The sequence below is a fragment of the Thunnus albacares genome, chromosome 18 (assembly GCF_914725855.1).
Source record: "Thunnus albacares chromosome 18, fThuAlb1.1, whole genome shotgun sequence".
NCBI classification, from domain to species: domain Eukaryota; kingdom Metazoa; phylum Chordata; class Actinopteri; order Scombriformes; family Scombridae; genus Thunnus; species Thunnus albacares.
Window position 1 is genome coordinate 11,444,812 of NC_058123.1, and position 19,823 is coordinate 11,464,634.

The 19,823-nt window shown below is 39.1% G+C and overlaps 1 protein-coding gene across 3 annotated transcripts in view; it reads left to right on the top strand.

Annotated features, from left to right (window-relative positions):
* The first annotated feature begins 244 nt into the window (after positions 1-244).
* LOC122968115 (lysosome membrane protein 2-like) overlaps positions 245-19,823 on the top strand; it is a 30,110-nt gene continuing 10,531 nt past the window's right edge. The window contains exons 1-6 of one of the 3 annotated variants that reach the window (XM_044333095.1): positions 245-774; positions 15,615-15,772; positions 17,134-17,281; positions 17,485-17,676; positions 17,819-17,910; positions 19,318-19,437. In XM_044333095.1, the coding sequence (XP_044189030.1) occupies positions 652-774; positions 15,615-15,772; positions 17,134-17,281; positions 17,485-17,676; positions 17,819-17,910; positions 19,318-19,437 (833 nt within the window). In that variant the 5' untranslated portion in view covers positions 245-651. Of the gene's footprint in view, positions 775-5,898; positions 6,292-15,614; positions 15,773-17,133; positions 17,282-17,484; positions 17,677-17,818; positions 17,911-19,317; positions 19,438-19,823 lie in introns of those variants that run through there. The other 2 variants (XM_044333093.1, XM_044333094.1) reach the window with 2 other exon arrangements.

Below are 19,823 nucleotides of genomic sequence, written 5' to 3' on the forward strand. Positions count from 1 at the left end.
GAGGTTAGGTTTAGGCATACAAAAGACTTGCTTAATGTTAGGGAAAGTTCATGGTTTGGATAATATGATCACTTGAATCAAATCTCGCGAGAGCTTCGCAAAGGGTTACCGTCTGGTCAAGACAAGACACGTGTTAACAGCGCGCGCACACACGTACACGCGCACATGAACACTCACACACGGATCGCACAAACTGCTACAACCAATCAGAGATGTCCCCGCGTGCGGTGGGAGGGGCTTCACAGCCCGCTACAAATACTTCGTTGCACGTTAGTATTGTAGATTTAACGTATATCGCTTTCGACGTCCTCGTAACTGTCAAAGTTAACTGCTTATCATTAACTAGAAGTAAACATACGTCCCGGCAGCTCTTTTGTAACTTAGCAACTTTAGTAACTAGTGAGGACGAACTAAACATCCCTTCGCCGTTAGTTGAGTTGCTCGTCTACAACCCTGAAGAAAGTTCTTCCACTTTTGAACGACACAAAGAGAGAGCAGCGGGGAAGGAGAAGACGGGGGGAGCAGCTCTCATTATACAGCCGGTGAACGGCTAGAAAATCCCGCTAGTAGTTGTGTTTTTTTTCATTATTTTTTAGGCTGAAATTAACGTCTCCATCCATCTTCCTCCGCGAGTCCCCTGCACCTGCAGTCATGACACGAAGATCCTGCGCGATATATGCGGTCGGGGTCACCTGTGCCGCCCTGCTGATCGTTGGGATTGGCTTAGTTTTGGGTCAAGTTTTTACCACGTTAATGCACAACCGCCTCAAAAAGGTAAACAAAACAGCAAAAACACTTTCATCCTCAGAACTTTATAAAGCAAGTGTGTATGTGGAGAATGAATGACTAATTTTCATGCATTTGTTTCCCTTTGAATGAACAGCTGTGTACAAGTTGGGTCTGAGAATGACAGAAATCATTGTTACAGTGATGGGATTGTATTATATGTGCACTCAGTTTCAAACCCTCCACTGTTTGCAAACTGTAGACGATTAGATTGAGAGTTTTTTACTTTGTTGAGCTGCAATCACTTTCATGTTTAGTCCGCAGACCATTGAGAAATAGTGAGATCAGTTTGTGGTTTAAAAATTTCAGATGACCTAGAAAGGATGAAGAATAATAACAACCTATGCATTCAGCAGAATTTGGTGTCTTTTTTTTATTAACATGTATCAACAGATGTCATTACATGGTTGCTCAGCTCTTATAGTACATTCAATGACTTGAAACTCTGGTCGCTTATCTGCTGTTGTTTATTTAAATTCCATGTAAAAGATGTCACTAATGGTTGCTCTTGCAGAAATGAAGTGACTTTTTTCATGACTTGTCATTTGTTGAAATCGATAGTAGTGGGTCGTGTTTTTTCCTAGAAAAAGTGGCTCTTTTAAGCAGCTCAGACTCTTTGTAATAGAGGAGGATGGGTTATTATGGTTTCAGTAGCCTGTACTATACCCATACCTAGATAGCCTACTCAAATCAGATTTAATTTATGCTGTTCCTGTTTCTTTAGCATGCCCTGTGGTTAAATGTGTGAATCTGCAATTTAATGCTTATGTCAGAAGATTCAAAGACAAATTCCACGGCTAAGAATAAGTAAGGGCTGGGTCTGTATTGCTTATTCATGGTATTGGTTGATATTTTTAACACCTCACATGAAAAAGCGTAGTCAATCACAAATCAGCCCATAACAAGAAAACACTTGAATTTATGAACTCAGTGTGGAGTTTTGTGCACAATTAGCTAAGATGTTATTTGAATTCCTTCAAGCTGGTCACACAGTTTTATTAAGCCTCAGTTGGAGACTTTCCAAACGTCCATGTATTTATACAGTAATTAGACATGAGGAGGACAGCATGAGCTAAACTCTAAATAATAGCCTGAAAAGTGAATGTGAGATTTAAACAACTTATTGCTGTTAATGACCTTAATGCAGTAAAGAATCTATCTATTGAAAATTCATTAGTCATTTGTTGAAGGTGACTGTTACTGCTTTCTCACTTTACCTTGATAAAGAAAGACAATAAATTATATGGCTGCAAGTTAACTAACAATTATTTTTATTATTGATAAATCTGCAGATTATTTTCTGGACTAATCACTTGGACTTCGTACATGTATCATAAGCTGAAACAACTAATGGATTAGTCAATAGACAGAAAATTAATTAGCAACTATTTTGATTATCGATTAATCGTTTAAATAGTTTTTTCTTTCAAAAATGTGAAACATTCATTGTTACCAGCTTCTGAAATGAAACAAATCTCGCAAGAGTTTCTCATATCTAGGGTTACCATCTAGGTACGACACATGTTTACAGTGCACTCACACATACTCGCGCACACGCAAGCACACAAGTTCACCTCGCGTGAACTCCCTCACACCCTGCACGCGAGGTGAACTTCACAGCCTGCTACAAATACTTAATGGCACATTTTTGTCGTAGATTTAACTTATCTCACCTCAGCAGTTCTCATAGATGTCAAAGTTAACTGCTTATCATTAACTAAAAATAAACAGACATTGGCCGGGATCCCACCGGGCACGGTGCAGATGATAAAAAATATGGACGTAGTCACCGTGACATCACCCATTGGGTTGCGAACTGCCATTTTGAAGCTTAGCGATTTGACCATCGCCATCTTGGATTTGACTGTCGTCCTGTTTGATTTTTGGAGCCAGAAGTGACCATATTTGGATGAGATGGTGGAGCTGACCAGAGCGCTAGCTGCTAGCTTGGTTAGCATTTACAATCTATGGTTAACAGTGATAATGGTAACGCTAGTGCTAATTTCCCGCTAGCGAAAAACAGGCCTAAAACCGTCAAAACAAAATGTACTCAACGAAAAAACATCCGACTCCTTAGAGGGTCTTTTATCACAACCAAACGCTGAACAAAACTTTTTTAGGAGACCAAAATGTTACAATTAACTTTCATGAACTGAAAACACACTGTGAAATAGAGGCAGCTATGCCTATAGTCATAGATCTGGGGTTACGCCATGGTTACATTATGTAACCAACGGTGTTGCCGTGGTAGTGACTTGTCAATCACAACATAGCTATGCCCTAAAGCATACCCTGCTTTAACGTCAAATTAAAATAAAATGGGACCATAACTTATAAAATCAACATCATGATGTATTGCAGAAGACTTAAAACTAGCAATTGAGACCATAAACTCCTTAGGAAAGTGTTTACTAAGGTAATAAATCAAGTGAGAAGTAGGGTTAACTTTGACATCTATGAGAACTGCTGAGGTGAGATAAGTTAAATCTACGACAAAAATGTGCCATTAAGTATTTGTAGCAGGCTGTGAAGTCCCTCACACCCTGCACACGAGTTCACCTCGCGTGAACTCCCTCACACCCTGCACGCGAGGTGAACTCGCGTGCAGGGTGTGAGGGACTTCACAGCCTGCTACAAATACTTAATGGCACATTTTTGTCGTAGATTTAACTTATCTCACCTCAGCAGTTCTCATAGATGTCAAAGTTAACTGCTTATCATTAACTAAAAATAAATAGACATTGGCCGGGATCCCACCGGGCACGGTGCAGATGATAAAAAATATGGACGTAGTCACCGTGACATCACCCATTGGGTTGCGAACTGCCATTTTGAAGCTTAGCGATTTGACCATCGCCATCTTGGATTTGACTGTCGTCCTGTTTGATTTTTGGAGCCAGAAGTGACCATATTTGGATGAGATGGTGGAGCTGACCAGAGCGCTAGCTGCTAGCTTGGTTAGCATTTACAATCTATGGTTAACAGTGATAATGGTAACGCTAGTGCTAATTTCCCGCTAGCGAAAAACAGGCCTAAAACCGTCAAAACAAAATGTACTCACTGAAAAAACATCCGACTCCTTAGAGGGTCTTTTATCACAACCAAACGCTGAACAAAACTTTTTTAGGAGACCAAAATGTTACAATTAACTTTCATGAACTGAAAACACACTGTGAAATAGAGGCAGCTATGCCTATAGTCATAGATCTGGGGTTACGCCATGGTTACATTATGTAACCAACGGTGTTGCCGTGGTAGTGACTTGTCAATCACAACATAGCTATGCCCTAAAGCATACCCTGCTTTAACGTCAAATTAAAATAAAATGGGACCATAACTTATAAAATCAACATCATGATGTATTGCAGAAGACTTAAAACTAGCAATTGAGACCATAAACTCCTTAGGAAAGTGTTTACTAAGGTAATAAATCAAGTGAGAAGTAGGGTCATTTTCTCACGGACTTTCATACCATCGGACTTCTTTTTGCAGCCAGTGGAGTCGCCCCTTGATGGCCATTAGTTAGAATGCAGGTTTTTGGCACTTCCGTATTAGCTTCACTTTTCAGCTCCGGAGGTTGCTGCTTGGTTCTACCCCACTGGGAGTGTTTCAGATGCGCAGCATTTTGACTGTGGTCAAGCCATCCGCCTTTTAAATTCAGTTACACTGCTACTACAGTAATTACAGCAGCCTAGTCAAAGCCAAAGGAGTGCCTTTAGTCTACCTTAATTACTGTAGAAGCAGCGCATCTGAACTGCCCGATTTTGTTGACTTGCTATTGTTGATATACGATTGGGAGACTGCACGGGATGTTTTACTTTGGAAATTGACCAGATGCTCTATGCTGTTTCTGTGTCTGAATTCATGCCCAGCTTGATCTGCTCTGTGCAGCTTGACGCAGTTTTGACTCAGCTTCCGTCAAAAATAGACCGGGCGCCTATGTTTAGCAGAGCAGAGTGGAGAGCCACTTCTGGGACGCTTCTGAAATGCGCTGCAGCGTCTCTCGTGGGATCACAAGCATTGACTAAAGTACTGCGATCAGCTCCGACGGCCATGTAGGAGCTGGAACCAAGCCCCCAGGAACAGTGCTGAGCTGTGAAGCAAATTTGACATAGTGGCCAAACTGTGTAATTACAAGTTCACGTGATGCTATTGTGCCCAAAAAGACCTTTTCCCCATACACTGTTATTGTGAAAGAGACGTCTGTAAATCAGCAGACAAATTTTTTTTGAGCTTCACAACCCCTGCAAACAGACTCGTCTCATTATCAGAATTTGATCCGTTCAGTCAGATCACATTTTGAAAGTCTAGAAGAGCTGCACAATTGAATTATTCTAACCCCATTCAAGTTAGCCGGAGGGCTAAACCTGAAGTAGCTGGCTCAGCCAACGAAAGTCACTAGTGCACTTGCTCAATGGGCCCCACAGATGTGGAAACGATGCGGAAGAAGTCGAACCTTTTTGACTTCATGCACCACTGAGCAACTTTCATAGGAATGAACAGGGCCCCGCCTCCAACACTGTATCCAGTTCTCTTTATACATCAATGGCTGAAACATGATGCAGACACGCACATTGGGATCAAGCCTACGGCTTGATCTGGGCACTGGGCGCGCCTGTGTAGCCTTCTGGCTCCATGTGGCCGCCAGATTTATCGCAGTCACTCTAATCAATGCTTGTGATCCCACCAGCCGCAGCATATTTCAGAAGTGTCCCAGAAGCAGCTAAAACATAGTTCCCACTCTATTTTTGACAGAACCCGTGTCAAGCTGCACAGAGCAGATCGAGCTGGGCAGGAAGTCAGATACAGAAACAGTATAGACCATCTGCTCAATTTTCAAAATAAAATACAGCGTGCAGACTCCCGATCGTATATCAACAATAAACACAATTAAAACAGACTAATAGATAAATCCTTTAACTACGTAGCCCACTTAATAAAGTAGAAACACTAAAATCCAGGAAGATAACAATTTTTAAATTCGTTTAGTTGCGCTGCTACTGCATTAATTACGGTAGCTGAGTTGCGCTCGTTCGACTTTGACTAGACTGCCGTAATTATTTTAGTAGCAGTGCAACTGACTTTAAAAGGCGGATGGCGTGACCGCGTCGGGGTTAGAAACTTATGAACTAGTCTAGCGTTAGAAACTAATGAGGACGAACTAAATATCCCATCGCCGTTAGCTAAGTTGCTCGTCTGCAAGCATGAAGAAATTTGTTCTACTTTGCAACAACACGAAGAGAAAGCAGCGGGGGAAAAGAGGAAGAGGGAAGTAGCTCTCAGTACACCGCCTGTGTGCAGCTAGAAGATCTTTTTAAAGATTCAATTAACGTCTCCACCCATCTCCCTCCACGAGTCTCTGTGTTAGTGGCACCTGCAGACATGACAGAAAGATGCTGCGTGGTATATGTGGTCGGGATCACGTGCGCCGCCCTACTGATAGTTTGGATTCGCTTAGTTTTGGGTCAAGTTGTCATCATGTTAGTGCACAACCGCCTCAAAAAGGTAAACAAAACTAAAAACACTTTCATCCTCAGAACTTCATATAGCAAGTGTGTATGTGGGGAATTAATGACTAATTTCATGCATTTGTTTCCCTTTGAATGAACAGCTGTGTACAAGTTGGGTCTGAGAATGACAAGAATCATTGTTACAGTGATGGGATTGTATTATATGTTCACTCAGATACAAACCCTCCACTGTTTGCAAGCTGTAGACGATTAGATTGAGAGTTCATTACTTTGTTGAGCTGTAATCACTTTCATGTTAAGTCTGCAGACCATTGAGAAATAGTGAGGTCAGTTTGTGGTTTAAATTTTCAGATGACCTAGAAAGGATGAACAATAATAACACCAACCTTTGAAGTCAGCAGAATTTGGTGTCATTTTTTATTAACATGTATCAACAGATGTCATCACATGGTTGCACTTGCAGAAATTAAGTGACTTTTCTCATGATTTGTCTTTTGTTGAAATAGACAGTAATGGGTCATGTGTTTTTTCCCAGAAGGAGTGGCTCTGTACTATGCAATCAGCACTTTCTCTTCCTCAGATCAGATTCAATTTATGTTCAGTTCCTGATTCTTTAGCATGCACTGTGTCAAAAAAAAAAAAATGACACAGCAGATTGTAGACTTAAAGGGAATTCCTAATGGCCTGTTTATGTGTGATTCTGCCTTTAATGCTAATGTCAGCAGATGTGTCAAAAGACAAATTCCACGGCTAAGAATAAGGAAGGGCTGGGTCTGTATCGCTTGTTCATGGTACTGGGTGGTATTTTTAACACCACACATGAAAAAGCGTAGTCAATCACAAATCAGCCCATAACAAGAAAATGCTTGAACTTATGAACTCAGTGTGGAGTTTTGTACACACAGCAATTAGCTAAGATGTTATTTGAATTCCCTCAAGCTGGTCACACATTGTTTTATTAAGCCTCACTTGGAGAGTTCTCGAACTTCCATTTATTTATACAGTAATTAGACATGAGGAGGACAGCATGAGCTAAAAAGAAGGTGACTGTTACTGCTTTCTCACTTTACCTTGATAAATAAAGACAATAAGTTATATGGCTGCAAGTTAACTAACAATTATTTTTATTATTAATAAATCTTATTATTAAGATTTATATAAAATAATAAAATATATAAAATAATCTATATTATGAAATATAGATTATTTTATGGACTTATCGCTTGGTCTATAAAATGTCAGCAAATAGCGATTTTAAAGTCAAAACTAAAAAAAAAGAAAGTGTCCACATTTTAGGAGCTGCATGGAGCAAGAGAACTTTTGGGATTTTGCATAAAAAGTGACTTATATGATTAATTGATAATAAGAATTGTTGCAGATGAATTTTCTGTCAATCAACTGGCTGTAATAAATTATACTTTTGCTGTAGATGTTTGAATAGAGCAGATTCAAAGCTTACATAAAATACAATATTTGATGATAAGTGATTTCGTACATGTATCATACATTGTTAGTTAACAACTAACAGATTATTCGATTGACAGAAAATTAATCGGCAACTATTTTATTTTATTATCAATGAATCGTTTTGTATTTTCTTTCAAAAATGTCATTTATTGTTAACAGCTTCCTAATTGTGAAGATTTACTGTTTTTTTATACATGATAGTAAACGAAAAATCATTGGGTTTTAGGCTGTTGGTCGGACAAAACAATTAGTTTTAATAAATCACCCCTTGACTTCAGGAAATTGTTATTTTTCACCATTTTGTAACAAATATTTAATCGATTAATCTAAAAAAACAAACAGACAAATAAATGTGTGCTGGCTAAGAGAGCTCAGTGCACTGCAGCTTCAAGAAAGTACATGTAAATGGGCCAAAACAAGAAAACTAAGAAGCACATTCACCAATCTGACAACACATACGCTGCATATACAGAAAAAGACTGTACAGAAGTAAACTGGATAGAGTCACCACACAAAAGTTCCCGGGGGGGGAATAAAAACCAATGAATAGACCCAGACGAGTGATTTGCAGAAGCGGTGCAGTCAACTTTGCCATTGAAAAGATTTGACAATATTTATTTTAGTTTTACCATTTGGTGGCAAAACTGCCAGCCTGTTCCTCTATTTTTTGTTTTCCCTGAAAACGTCCTCTATGTTGTGTAAGACTTGCCGTGTCATTGGTGAATCGTGAATGTGTTTCTTAATTTTCTTATAATTTATTTGCAGCATTTCTTTTTTCTCAAATCAACTTATGTGTTGTCAAAGTTGTGAAGATGTTTTCTTCATTTGCTCCTTTAAGTTGTAGTTTATTGAGATCAAGTCCGAGAAGCAGCATCGGTTGACGATGAAAGTTGCGAAGTAATTGTGTAGATTTGTGTTGTTTTGTTGTGTTTCAAGATCCTGACGTCAATGAGAAAAGAGTGTGAAGACAGTGAGGTGAAGCTTTCTTGTCAGATGTGTCGCTGCATCACGTAGTTGGGTTTGCGGTAGAAAGAGTTACAGGTAGAAACAGTTAAACAGCTGCGTGAAAGCGGGCCGAAGATGAATGTTGGGGAGTGTCTGTGTAGATTGTTTTCAGATCCTGAGTTCAAAACAGTCAAGTGATGGTTTCTCGTCAGATATGTTGCATCATCACATAGTTGGGTCTGTGGGAAGAATGATGGTAAAACAGCTGCATGAAAGGCTATCTGTGACATATAAAGCTGTTGGGAAATGGGTATTTAAATATACGTAAACATCAATTCAGTTTTCAGTTGTTTGATCCTCAATCCCAGATACAGAGAAGTCAATGGACCACAAATACAATCAAACATATTATTAAGCATTAAATACAAACATCTGGAGTAGTCCAGTTTGGTTGCATCAGTGGAAGCCTTTGGTCGGCATAAGTAAACATGTTTCAGAGCCATCAGTTAATTTTAGCAACTTAACTAACAATTATTTTTATTATTAATAAATCTTATTATTAAGATTTATATAAAATAATAAAATATATAAAATAATCTATATTATGAAATATAGATTATTTTATGGACTTATCGCTTGGTCTATAAAATGTCAGCAAATAGCGATTTTAAAGTCAAAACTAAAAAAAAAAAAGAAAGTGTCCACATTTTAGGAGCTGCATGGAGCAAGAGAACTTTTGGGATTTTGCATAAAAAGTGACTTATATGATTAATTGATAATAAGAATTGTTGCAGATGAATTTTCTGTCAATCAACTGGCTGTAATAAATTATACTTTTGCTGTAGATGTTTGAATAGAGCAGATTCAAAGCTTACATAAAATACAATATTTGATGATAAGTGATTTCGTACATGTATCATACATTGTTAGTTAACAACTAACAGATTATTCGATTGACAGAAAATTAATTGGCAACTATTTTATTTTATATCAATGAATCGTTTTGTATTTTCTTTCAAAAATGTCATTTATTGTTAACAGCTTCCTAATTGTGAAGATTTACTGCTTTTTTATACATGATAGTAAACGAAAAATCATTGGGTTTTAGGCTGTTGGTCGGACAAAACAAGTAGTTTTAATAAATCACCCCTTGACTTCAGGAAATTGTTATTTTTCACCATTTTGTAACAAATATTTAATCGATTAATCTAAAAAAACAAACAGACAAATAAATGTGTGCTGGCTAAGAGAGCTCAGTGCACTGCAGCTTCAAGAAAGTACATGTAAATGGGCCAAAACAAGAAAACTAAGAAGCACATTCACCAATCTGACAACACATACGCTGCATATACAGAAAAAGACTGCAAATACAGAAATGCTCCAAATCGTACAGAAGTAAACTGGATAGAGTCACCACACAAAAGTTCCCGGGGGGGGAATAAAAACCAATGAATAGACCCAGACGAGTGATTTGCAGAAGCGGTGCAGTCAACTTTGCCATTGAAAAGATTTGACAATATTTATTTTAGTTTTACCATTTGGTGGCAAAACTGCCAGCCTGTTCCTCTATTTTTTGTTTTCCCTGAAAACGTCCTCTATGTTGTGTAAGACTTGCCGTGTCATTGGTGAATCGTGAATGTGTTTCTTAATTTTCTTATAATTTATTTGCAGCATTTCTTTTTTCTCAAAGCAACTTATGTGTTGTCAAAGTTGTGAAGATGTTTTCTTCATTTAAGTTGTAGTTTATTGAGATCAAGTCCGAGAAGCAGCATCGGCTGACGATGAAAGTTGCGAAGTAATTGTGTAGATTTGTGTTGTTTTGTTGTGTTTCAAGATCCTGACGTCAATGAGAAAAGAGTGTGAAGACAGTGAGGTGAAGCTTTCTTGTCAGATGTGTCGCTGCATCACGTAGTTGGGTTTGCGGTAGAAAGAGTTACAGGTAGAAACAGTTAAACAGCTGTGTGAAAGCGGGCCAAAGATGAATGTTGGGGAGTGTCTGTATAGATTGTTTTCAGATCCTGAGTTCAAAACAGTCAAGTGATGGTTTCTCGTCAGATATGTTGCATCATCACATAGTTGGGTCTGTGGGAAGAATGATAGTAAAACTGCTGCATGAAAGGCTATCTGTGACATATAAAGCTGTTGGGAAATGGGTATTTAAATATATGTAAACATCAATTCAGTTTTCAGTTGTTTGATCCTCAATCCCAGATACAGAGAAGTCAATGGACCACAAATACAAACAAACATATTATTAAGCATTAAATACAAACATCTGGAGTAGTCCAGTTTGGTTGCATCAGTGGAAGCCTTTGGTCGGCATGAGTAAACATGTTTCAGAGCCATCAGTTAATTTTAGTCACCGTTCATTTACAGTAATGCCCTCCATAACTTTCATCATCAAAGCAAGATTTTGTGGATTTCCAGGACTACAGACTGTGTAGTTCAGTGTTCAAAGTTCAAAACTTTCCCACATGGTTCACTTTGCCTTGATAACAGCGTAGGCAAGAAAGTGCTGTTGGCCCACATTCAGTGTTGTCATATGACACACCTCCATCCTTATTTTCATAATAAACCTGCTTCTATGTTACACTACGTGTATCAGATGGCTTTTTTTTCAAGATGTTACAGAAAGGCTTAGATGGCATTTAGAGTTCACTTGGCTTTCTAGTGCTCAGAATCGGTCCCTGTGTTGGAATTCTACAAAAATGCTGTAAATGACATAGTTTTCTAAAGAAAATGGTTGCAGGAAGTAGAGAAAACCCTCCAAATACCCTGTAACAACAGGGAGTTAATCATCTGCTACAGATAAGGTTGCATAGAGATGGTGTTTGTGGTCGATTTTGATCACAATTGCGTTCACATGTCTAATTCAATGAATGAATTAATGTCATTAAATACTTTCATGGCTGCAAACAATCTCGTTTTTATCAGCTATAGTATCTTACAAGTCAACAAAACAGAATAAATAGACAAAGCACTTGCACTATAGGCTTGTCCCTTAAGATAAAAAAAAAAAATACAGTTTACTCAAAGTTAAGATATTTTCATCACCCCTTACCACAAGACTGGTATTAATATGAGATTGTACCCACACATACTAAAAACAAGTGGGGCGGTCTACTGTTAAGGCTAACAGCCCTGTTGAAGTACCCTCGTAGTCAATGAAGGTACTTTTATGGACTCAATAGGAAAGCCTCTCCACCACAAAACAAGGGTGCAATTAAAATAACTCGGGGGAGGGTCAAGTGATGCTGGGTTGATGGGTTGAGGTTTTTTTGGGGGTGAGGGGGGAAGGGGTTTGTCCTGAATTTGGTGGTCTAACTGACAAAGCATATCAACTGGTGTAAATTCTGCACACATGCCTTAAAATGAAGAGAAAATATCACAGAGGACATGACCTCGGCATCCTAAATAACAGTGTTTAAATGTGTTAACACTGTTGCAGTTTATATTGTTTAAAGCAGGGTTTGTAGCGGGGGTTGTGGCTGCAAGAATTTGGGAGGTGTGAGCTCTTATTTTGTGTCAATGCTTTCCCAGAGTAAGTTTTTAATCTGCATGTAAGGGTCTTTTTTACCAAGCATTCTAGCATTTGCCTAAATGCACAACAGTTGACATCACAAAGCCACATTAAACCAAACATTAAGTACTTTAATTTATGCAACTGCAATGTTGATGCAACTGTTGATGACTGTGGAGTGAAATTCACAGACAAACAAGACCTTTTTTAAATGAAACTATGTTTCAGTGAAGGCATTGAAAGTTTTGAAACAGTTGCAAATTAGACAGATTGAACCTTTAAGAATGAATGCTGCTTCTCTTCTTTTTTTTTTCTTTACCAAGGTTTTGGTCTCATTAGCGTACTCAATAGTTCTTGCTCAGTTTTGTACATGCAGAGATCACATGTTTCTCTAATGAAGCACCGATTTGGCAAAAATCTGCCTCTTGAGACTGTTAATTCCACGAACTGGCGGACATTATGTAAAAAACAGAAATCTTGTCAAAGTTCATTTTTGATTTTAAGACAAAGTCTTACTCAGTAAAATATATGTGTGGGTGTCACATGATGCATAGCACTCACATGCAGACACACACAGTTATCTGCTAGCCTGGCAGTGTGATTTATTTCAGGCGTATCAAGTTACCCCCTTACCCCAGTTGCACCAGTATGAAAGATCTCATTCCACTGATATCCTCCCAGCAGTAGACTCTCTGTATGTGTTAAGCCTCTTTCACACTGCTAGGTTTATTGGGAAACCGGCAGGGTTGGGGTGTGTTGGCAGTCCCTCAGCTTCCATGTGAGCCAAGCGGGGTCAGTATGCAATGACCTGCTGATGAGGGGAAGGTGACAAATGACTTGTCCCTGAATAGGAATTTGGTAATTTTACATAGACTAGACCAGACACAGTGGGTAGTGGCCCCTTGCTGGTGGTCTGCTAGGTTTCCTACACCACACAATAACAATACAGTGCTTTTGTTAAGCCAGGAAAGCTCCCTCTAGAAGGTGAGGTGTTTAATACAACAAACAGCTCATTTGTTCATATTCCTGGAGCTTTATCAGTAGTGGAAATAAACATCTATTTTATCTTGACAGTGCCACTAGAGGAAAAGCCAAAGGGCTATTAAAATTAGAAAGTTATAATCCCTTGGAAGCATGATGAGGTTAGTGGGCCCTCAAAATAATTTGTTATTATGCTCAGGGGACAATCTTATCTCTTCAGCTGAGGCGGATGGCAGTGTTATTAGTTTTGCAAGTTTTGACCTGATGACTGGGGAAAGTTGCTGACATTTCACTCCAAGCCACAAACGTGACCCTCACTGTCTGAGTCATCAAAATGATTAGGATTCATCATCTGGGAACCACGCATATCTGTACAAAATTTGATGCTAATCCATCCAGTAGATGTTTCACAGGATAACTGAAAACTTTGACCTTCTGATGCACTAAATGAAAATTCACAGGATCACGAAAGTCATTAGGATTCATTCTCAATGAATATCTGTACCAAATGTCATGGCAATCCATTCAATAGTTGTCAAGATATCTCACTAAAAGCCAAAAATGTCAGTCTGTTGGTGGAACAAGAGGAAAAGTCAGGGGAACACCAAAGTCAGTTGGATTCATGCTCTGGGCACCATGAAAATTTCATGCCAAATTTCCTGGCAAGGAATCTGGACCAAAGTGATGGACTGACCGATTGACTAACCGACAGACCTACATTGTCATCCATAGAGCAACGCCTCAACATGGTTAAAAGAATTGTTATATGTTCACAAGATAAAAACAAATAAGAGAAACATATATTTAGATAAATACATTTTAATTAATGTAAGGCTGTAAGATGTTTACAATAATCAAACTGGCTTCATTTATATACAGTGTACAGACATAAGATCATAAAAAGCACAAAGTACATAAATATATAAAGCGGCGAGAGTGGGATGATAAAACACTGCAACATATTAAATATTCATAAATGCTTTTCTATAGAATATTTTAAGGAGAGATTTAAAAGACGCTTAAGATGTTGCCTATCTGTTCTCAGTAGGTAGAGTGTTTCACAGGCTCTAACAGCAAAGGTCACCTTTGGTCACCAGCTGAAACCTAAGAATAACTTTATAATTTGACTGTGTTAGTTCAAACCAGGAGTCTGCCACTATAGCCAGTCGGTGACCAACAGAAGTTATGTTCAATGTAGAACTGAGTGGATCTTAATATGACTTTGATGGATTCAGTAACAGCAGGGCTGGACTACAGTTCAGCTTGTAGAGCTTTGTTAGGCGTTTGGCCACAACTGAGACAAACCTATTCACAGTATGCAAAAGCTTGTGTATCTTGACTGGAGGATTTAATGAATAGCCTTTTGCTTTGCCCCATGTTATTCACGTCTGTGTATTTGCCTGTCTCAACATCAAAGCTCTAGCTGTATGTGTATTTGTGTATTCACCTGCTACATGTGTTTTCAAATAGGGAGTGGTGTAAGAGTAGCGGTGGTAAGTACTGAGATGAGAGGTCTGTCTGTTCCTGTTTTCCATGCGGTATTTCATGTAGCATGCTGGGAACGTTACCATATTGATTGTTCGAAGCATGAAAGGAGGACACAGAAAGACCACGCTCTCCCTTCCTCAATCTAAAGTGACAGCTTTATTGTTCCTGACTACTCAGTAAACTTTTGTCTCTGAACAAGTAGAAGGGACCCCAAAGGAGGAAGGGGCCTGTACTCCCCTGAAATAATATGAATTGTTGGTGTGTTCGGCTTTTTTCGGGCTTATTTTATACTGAAGTTATTCTTCTAACTTTAACACAGATCTGACATAATTAGGTCAAAGTGAGATTTCCTCTTGATGTGTTGTTATAAGAAATACTAATCCTCTTGCCCCCGTCCTTCTCTCACTCCCTGTGTTTTCCAATTCCTCAAAAGACCCCTGCAGTGAATCAGGGCATCCTTGTCCAGAGGCAATGACATCTGTGGTGAGAGTTTTGTAGCATACTGTGTAATTAAACAGGAGGACAGTACAGGTTTGTGCCTGTACTGCATTGCCAGGGCCTCATAAGGCTCAGTCCTGAGGAATTTGGCCCAGATCATTAAGGTCCCAGTCCTGCGCAACCAGTGGGCATCCAGCTTTGCGGATCACATGATGTCAGCAGCTCTCCCCGAGTAGCTGTTGTCATTAGCAACCACTGACAATGGAACCGTGGAAGGGTCTCCCCTAATACCATTCATGTGCATAGCCAATGCTCTTGTCTGACGCTCAGACAGCAGCTACCCTCCACGGCCCCCCAAGGATGTTTTTGTTCTCTGAGTTGTTTTTATTAGGAACAGATTGTGCAAACTCCAAGTAAGTTTTCCAGTAAATGCATCGTCAGTTAAGGGCTCATTGCTGTGTTTATGTGTGATTATAATCATGTTCCGATTAAAACTGAGATATTTGATGTCTCAACAGGAGCTTGTTTTGGTTGAGGGCAGCCGCGTGTTTGAGTCCTGGAAGAGGCCCCCTCCTCCTGTCTACATGCAGTATTTCTTCTTCAATATGACCAACGTGAAAGAGTTCCTTCAAGGGGCCAAGCCACAGGTCAACCAGATTGGACCCTACACATATAGGTAGGATGCGAGAACACATCCATGCACGCAAATGTGCACAGGCTGCCACAAAGAAAGTCACACATGTGTCTCAGATTAAATTTCTCAATTTCAGAATCTGAAAATGCATATATCTGTTGTATATGTAGGAGGTGATCTCCACTTAAAGATGTTACTGTATTCATTCTCATTTACTCTGTGTTTACTGTAAAAACAATACAAAGGCTTGAAGGAAATCATACAAGACAATACAAGACATACAATTCAGATGAGATGCAGAGACAATGCATATAAAATCTATATAAACTAGACTATGATGTTGTAAATATTCATATGTTTATCGGCTTTGTGGGTTCATGTTCTGTATTTTCTCTAGAGCTGCAACAATCACTCGATTAATCAATTAGTTGATCAATAGAAAATTAACAGCTATTTTGATAATTGCTAATGGATTTAAGCAAAAATGCCCCCAAAAATTGCTGCTTCTAGCTAAACTAAACTGAATATCCTCTGGTTTTTGTTGGTTGGACCAAACAAGACGTCGTAGACTCATCTTCCACACTGGGAAATTACAACATCACGTAATTTTTTTCTATTTTCTCAGAGAAAATAATCTTCAGATTAATCAATAATGAAAATAATCGTTAGTCACAGCCCTAATTTTCTTGTCTCTAAATTTGGACGTCATCAGCTACACTGCACACCACAAAATTAGGTTTTGCAGAGTAGGATATAAATTTGCTCTTTTGTTATGTAAGAGATTTTGTTTTAGTAGGCTTCTAGCATTGCTGTTGAAACAGATCCGTTATTTGCTCAGCACTTATGTAAACTAAAAAAAAGGAACTTCTGCCTCTCTGCTTCTCGTTGTGGTCTGTTAAGGTACATGTTTTGCATATTAAAAGGTGTAGAAATTTGTCAGGTGGGTTCATTTCGTTAATTGTTCGTAAGATTACCCTAAAATGACAGTGATATACATACAGTATGTTGTTTCATACTCTGTCCAGTCCTGACAGGGAACTTTTTTTTAGATTAGTCATTTGAATCGCCTCTAATGCACCCACTGAAACCCTTAAATAAATATCAAGGTTCACCGCTGAGGCACTACAAATGTTACAACGGCCACAGTGCATGTCAAGATAATCTACCTTACCTTACCCCTGCAACTTTAACCTATATTTTACCGTTTGTGTTACCTAATTTCAAACTGATGCTGTGTTGAAAGATAGGAGTTGTATGATGAAATCCATTTGTAACCTTAAACTGAATTTCTGAGTTGGACATCCCATTGGCATGGGATGTCCAACTGCAATATAGAAGAGATTCAAGAAAGCTTAGTAAAAATCATAAAATGATGAATGTATTGTCTTATTGTGTTTGCACAGGGAGTACAGGTATAAGGACAATGTGAGCATGGTGGAAAATGGAACAAGGGTGTCTGCATACAACACAAAAAGCTTTGTGTTCCTGAGGGAGAAGTCTGTCGGTGACCCAGCTGTTGACAACATCACCACTGTCAACATCCCTGCTTGGGTGAGTCATGAACTAAAGGTCCTAGACAAAAGTGGAAATCCAAGTGGGTGAAAGTGGATTATGTGTTCTGTAACGTGCATCATTTCCTTCTACATTTTGTTTATTGTGTCCTCAATCCCACGTCAATGCTTATCTCCTTCCCCTTGATCCTGCATTCTGCATTCTCCACCTATTCCCCACTCTCTTCCACTTCCTGTCTTTAGGCCGTAATGACTAAGGTGAAAGGGAGTTTCTGGAAGTCCTCCATGGTGTCCATCTGGATGAACAGTATTGGGAGCGGCCTCTTCACTACTCGCACTGTGGATGAGTTGCTGTGGGGCTACGAAGACCCCCTGCTGCAACGCGTTGCCTCCTCCAATCCTGAAGTGGAGACGACCTTTGGTCTCATGTACAAGGCACGTACTTCTCTGCAACCAATACAATCTGATGAAACCCAGCTAGATTTTGTTCCATCACAGCAGGAGGTGTTTTCTTATGATAGGAAATATGAGTGTGTGTAAAAACATTTTAATGACTTCAATGTTTGGATCTATTTAGAAAAATGGAAGTAACGATGGGGAATTTATCTACCACACTGGTGAGCAGAACTACATGGATTATGGCCGGGTCGAAACGTGGAAAGGTCAAAGGTAGCACTGATGCATTTTCACACAAACACACATTCCCTCTGTCTTCATCCAGTGTGATGAAACTTCATTGTGTAACCATTGGATTAAAATGTTTCTCAAAACTACTGCTTTTTGCCAATAATAGGGGGCGACTGGCTGGCTGTATGTGGTTTCTGTCTGTCTGAACTATTGCCTCAGCACAGAGCACAGGGCAAGACACAGAGGCGAGGCACCAACATGAGGGGAGCGAAAATTTCAGACACCCAATCTCTCTTTAAAAATCTCTCCCATTATGCATGCATTTTACTGTTAAAGAAACCCAAAGGCTGACACTTGCTGTCATATTATAAATTAAAAGTGCTGGCTGTCGCTTTTTTTGTGACGCAGGCAGTTTATTCGCTAACACCACTGCATAAGAATCATAATGTATGTATGTTACGCCCTCAACTAGCAGTTGATCAATTGAATAGAAAATTATGATAAAAGTTGCAATGATCTATACCTTAAAGGCATGAGATCAGGGCCTACGTAACGGTTACAAAGCCAGATGTTTGTTCCTGGAGTGACCGCTGTCAAAAAAATGCCCACTTGTGCTCTGTAAGATACTGACCAATCAGTGTAAAATAAATAAGATGCAGCCATAGGTTTAAATGAAAGATATGACAGCAAGGTGTGGAGGTGAGGTGAACCACACCTCCACAGCGCTGATGTTGATTGAAAACAAAAATCTGTCTACATCCTGCCCAGACCTTCTTGCTACAACAGATCTGACATCCTCTATGGATATTACACAAAATATATACTATAGGACACTATACAAAATAATATAGCACATCATCTAATCAGCTAATCAGCATCAGCTGTCAGGCATATCTAAATTGCTTCATTCATTTTAATGCAGGTCTATGGTCGTGTGTACTGTACTGACCAAGGACACAAAAATGTTCAGGAACAGTCCTGACGCAGAACATGTTGATACTCAGAATACCTTACCAATTGTGTTTTAGTGACCTTTCTTATCCTGCTGTATTGTCTGATTTCCAGCATTCTCTAATTACCCTTCCTACTTCTGGGAAACAGCTTTTTTCAACTGATAAAAAACATTTTGGATCACCACAACATTTCATTTGAATTTACTGTTATTAAGATGGATGTAATAATAATGCTGACATTGCAATTAGGTTGCAAGTAGTAGTTTTTGAAGCCAACACAGCCAGCCAAAAAGAACCAAAATATTGTTTTTATATGGGTTTTATCTAAATAACCTCAAAACCTTAATAGGTTGCTTTGCAGGTACATTTCTTAGAAACATTTAATCACTGGAGATGACTGAATGGAGATGACTGGAGATGAAACACTGCGATACCCCTTTTAATCGCATGAATCTTGTCTTGATACAATTTTAATTCAGCACTTCTTGTTTTGCAGGCAGCTGAACTTCTGGACGACCAACCAGAGCAACAGCATCAATGGATCAGATGGAAGTGCTTTCCATCCCCTGCTGAACAAGAATGAGCGCATTTACATATTCACTCCAGACCTCTGCAGGTACAATTCTTCCTGCTGCTCAGGGTGTCATTTTAAAGGGGAAATATCATCTGTGTTAAACATGGTCAAATTCCAAAACTTGAGGTGAACGTATGTAAAAATGCCACCTTCAAGTCATAAGCCCAGGTTTCAGCCTGCTGTGAATGCTCTGTTTGCAAAGTTACATCCACTTCCCCATCAAACTGACATCAGATAGTTTGTGCATCCCTACAAATGGCTGTCAGTTCTGTGAGCCTTTGTTTCTCTGTTTCCCTGGTTGTTCCACAGGCTGTTTGTGTTGTTCACTCACATATTTTGATCAGATTCAGGCTTGAACATATATATATTTCAAAAGTTTATTGCTGCAATAAACAAGTTTATTGCAGCAATAAGGGCAATAAGGGGCA